Source organism: Limulus polyphemus, unplaced genomic scaffold, assembly GCF_000517525.1.
Source record: "Limulus polyphemus unplaced genomic scaffold, Limulus_polyphemus-2.1.2 Scaffold4607, whole genome shotgun sequence".
NCBI classification, from domain to species: Eukaryota; Metazoa; Arthropoda; class Merostomata; order Xiphosura; family Limulidae; genus Limulus; species Limulus polyphemus.
The window spans coordinates 36,090-40,652 of NW_013670217.1; the positions used below are offsets into that span (position 1 = coordinate 36,090).

Here is a 4,563-nt window from a genome sequence, read left to right on the forward strand (position 1 = left end):
ATGTTCACCTGTTACTACATATATAACACTACAACTCCATTTAATACATGTTCACCTGTTACTACATATATAACACAACTCCATTTAATACATGTTCACCTGTTACTACATATATAACACAACAACTCCATGTAACACATGTTCACCTGTTACTACATATATAACATTACAATTCCACTTAACACATGTTCACCTGCTACTTTATATATATATGTTATATATGTAGTAACAGGTGAACATGTGTTAAATGGAGTTGTGTTATATATGTAGTAACAGGTGAACATGTGTTAAATGGAGTTGTTGTGTTATATATGTAGTAACAGGTGAACATGTATTAAATGGAGTTGTAGTGTTATATATACAACTCCATTTAACACATGTTCACCTGTTACTACATATATAACACTACAATTCCACTTAACACATGTTTACCTGTTACTACATATATAACACAACAACTCCACTTAACACATGTTTACCTGTTACTACATATATAACACTACAACTCCACTTAACACATGTTCACCTGTTACTATATATATAACACTACAACTCCACTTAACACATGTTTACCTGTTACTACATATATAACACTACAACTCCACTTAACACATGTTCACCTGTTACTACATATATATAACACTACAACTCCACTTAACACATGTTTACCTGTTACTACATATATAACACTACAACTCCACTTAACACATGTTCACCTGTTACTACATTATATAATTAGAATGCAATGACTGTTTTTTGTTTTTACATACTCACATGTTCATCATTGGGCTGACTTGATGCTGGGGTGACTTTTCTGCTGAAGAAGTTGTGTCCGTTCCAGTTTTCTTCAACACTTGTTTCTGGGCTTCTTTAACTGTACTGAATGTTGAGCTACGTGGACGTTGTTGGACAGGTGACAACCTTTCCTTCTCATTACCTGCTTGAGAGTCCCACACATCATAACTTCTTTCTCGCTGTATATGTTTATCGTTACCGATAAAGGAAGTCTCTGAATGGTCTTCACTGGTTATCTGTATACAAATACACCAAGAGTAATCTCAAACTGAATATGACTATTAAAGCTTGCTACACTAAATACATCTCAGAATAATATTGGTTATCTGTATACAGATACACCAAGGGTAATCTCAAACTGAATATTGCTATTAAAGCTTGCTACACTAAATACATCTCAGAATAATATTGGTTATCTGTATACAGATACACCAAGAGTAATCTCAAACTGAATATTACTATTAAAGCTTGCTACACTAAATACATCTCAGAATAATATTGGTTATCTGTATACAGATACACCAAGAGTAATCTCAAACTGAATATGACTATTAAAGCTTGCTACACTAAATACATCTCAGAATAATATTACACACTTAAGTCTATATTTATAAAAATTAAAAGTGCACAAATAACTTTCTTAATAACAGTACACAATTACATGTGCCTGTATTTAATTTCTGAATAACACTTGAGACACACGTGTGCATACTTACTTTCTAAGTAACATCAGTACAAATCTGTTATTCATTCACAGTTTAGTACACATTTGTGCTATTCATCAATAGTTCAGTACGGTGTTTACTACACATGTGATATTCATCAATAGTTTTGTATGGTGTTTAGTATACATCTATGCTATTCATCAACAGTTCAGTATGGTGTTTAGTATACATCTATGCTATTCATCAACAGTTCAGTATGGTGTTTACTACACATGTGATATTCATCAATAGTTTGGTATGGTGTTTAGTATACATCTATGCTATTCATCAACTATTTAGTATGGTGTTTAGTATACATCTGTGCTATTCATCAACAGTTTAGTATGGTGTTTAGTATACATCTATGACATTCATCAACAGTTTAGTATAGTGTTTAGTATACATCTATGCGATTCATCAACAGTTCAGTATGGTGTTTAGTATACATCTATGCTATTCATCAACAGTTCAGTATGGCATTTACTACACATGTGATTTTCATCAATAGTTTGGTATGGTGTTTAGTATACATCTATGCTATTCATCAACTATTTAGTATGGTGTTTAGTACACATCTCTGCTATTCATCAACAGTTTAGTATGGTGTTTAGTATACATCTATGCTATTCATCAACAGTTTAGTATGGTGTTTAGTACACATCTATGATATTCATCAACAGTTTAGTATAGTGTTTAGTACACATCTATGATATTCATCAACAGTTTAGTATAGTGTTTAGTACACATCTCTGCTATTCATCAACAGTTTAGTATGGTGTTTAGTATACATCTCTGCTATTCATCAACAGTTTAGTATGGTGTTTAGTATACATCTATGCTATTCATCAACAGTTTAGTATGGTGTTTACTACACATGTGATTTTCATCAATAGTTTGGTATGGTGTTTAGTATACATCTATGCTATTCATCAACAATTTAGTATGGTGTTTAGTACACATCTATGCTATTCATCAACAGTTTAGTATAGTGTTTAGTACACATCTATGATATTCATCAACAGTTTAGTATGGTGTTTAGTACACATCTCTGCTATTCATCAACAGTTTAATATGGTGTTTAGTATACATCTCTGCTATTCATCAACAGTTTAGTATGGTGTTTAGTATACATCTATGCTATTCATCAACAGTTTAGTATGGTGTTTAGTATACATCTATGCTATTCATCAACAGTTTAGTATACATCTATGACATTCATCAACCGTTTAGTATAGTGTTTAGTATACATCTATGCTATTCATCAACAGTTTAGTATACATCTATGACATTCATCAACCGTTTAGTATAGTGTTTAGTACACATCTATGATATTCATCAACAGTTTAGCATGGTGTTTAGTATACATTTATGCTATTCATCAACATTTTAGCATGGTGTTTAGTATACATTTGTGCTATTCATCAACAGTTTAGCATGGTGTTTAGTACACATCTATGATATTCATCAACAGTTTAGTATACGTTTGTGCTATCCATAAACAATTCAGTACAGTGCATAGTACACATGTATTCATCAACAATTCAGTACGGTGCTTGGTAGACATGTGTATTCATCATCAATTCAATACGGTGCTTGGTAGACATGTGTATTCATCAACAATTCAGTATGGTGTTTAGTACACACTTGTATTCATCAACAATTCAGTACGGTGTTTAGTACACACATGTATTCATCAACAATTCAGTACGGTGCTTGGTAGACATGTGTATTCATCATCAATTCAATACGGTGCTTGGTAAACATGTGTATTCATCAACAATTCAGTACGTTGTTTAGTAAACACGTGTATTCATCAACAATTCAGTGTGGTGTTTAGTATACATTTGTGCTATCCATAAACAATTCAATACGGTGCATAATACACATGTATTCATCAACAATTCAGTACGGTGTTTATTACACACGTGTATTCATCAACAATTCAATACGGTGTTTAGTACATGTGGTATTCATCAACAAGTTAGTAGTGTTTCATACACGTGTGTATTCATCAACAATTTAGTATGGTGTTTTGTACACGTGTTATTCATCAACAGCTTAGTACAGTATTTAGTACACGTGTTATTCATCAACAGTTTAGTACAGTATTTAGTACACGTGTTATTCATCAACAGTTTAGTACAGTATTTAGTACACGTGTTATTCATCAACAGTTTAGTACAGTATTTAGTACACGTGTTATTCATCAACAATTTAGTACAGTATTTAGTACACGTGTTATTCATCAACAATTTAGTACAGTATTTAGTACACGTGTTATTCATCAACAGTTTAGTACAGTATTTAGTACATGTGTTATTCATCAACAGTTTAGTACAGTATTTAGTACACGTGTTATTCATCAACAGTTTAGTAGAGTATTTAGTACGTATTATTCATCAACAGTTTAGTACGGTGTTTAATACACGTGTTATTCATCAACAGTTTAGTAGAGTATTTAGTACGTGTTATGCATCAACAGTTTAGTACGGTGTTTAGTATAAATCAGTGCTGTTCATTAGTCATTTATTGTGATGTTGAATTACAAATCACACTATCAAGTTTTGAAAACAATATTAAATACAAACATATTTTGTTCATTAATTCATTTTATATCTTTAACATAATTATTATGGAAAAAAATATAAACACTTATTAAAAGTTTTTATTAGAAGTTATTACATTAAAGCATTTAAAGTACAGTTGTTAGGCTGGTTATAATAAAGCTATAAACGTTTTCTAGCTGTTGATCACAAGAAGCTTTTATCCATTATTGTTTAATTTTTTGTTTGCATCTTTTAAAAACTCTCTCAATTTTGATATTAAAGAAGTTGACATTTTCTTAAACTGAAAATGTATTTCCAGTAACACTTGCCTCCTCTCACACTTACAGCTGTTACTCAACTGCCAGGGTGTCTTCCTTTACACATCTAAGCATTGATCTGATTTTTTCACACTTGCTCCAGTTTTTAATACTCCACTCAATTTCCCTTGGCAATATTTATCTTGTGACACTCTTCACCTAAATCAATGTGCCCTCTCTCCTGGTACTATATATATATAT

The 4,563-nt window shown here is 31.5% G+C and overlaps 1 protein-coding gene across 2 annotated transcripts in view; it reads right to left on the reverse strand.

The window, feature by feature from the left end:
* LOC106471417 (TBC1 domain family member 4-like) overlaps positions 1 to 4,563 on the reverse strand; it is an 81,953-nt gene that overhangs the window by 34,885 nt on the left and 42,505 nt on the right. For both annotated transcript variants that reach the window (XM_022400011.1, XM_013932016.2), the window contains exon 12: positions 775 to 1,031. In XM_022400011.1, coding sequence (XP_022255719.1) covers positions 775 to 1,031 — 257 coding nt within the window. The remainder of the gene's footprint in view (positions 1 to 774; positions 1,032 to 4,563) is intronic.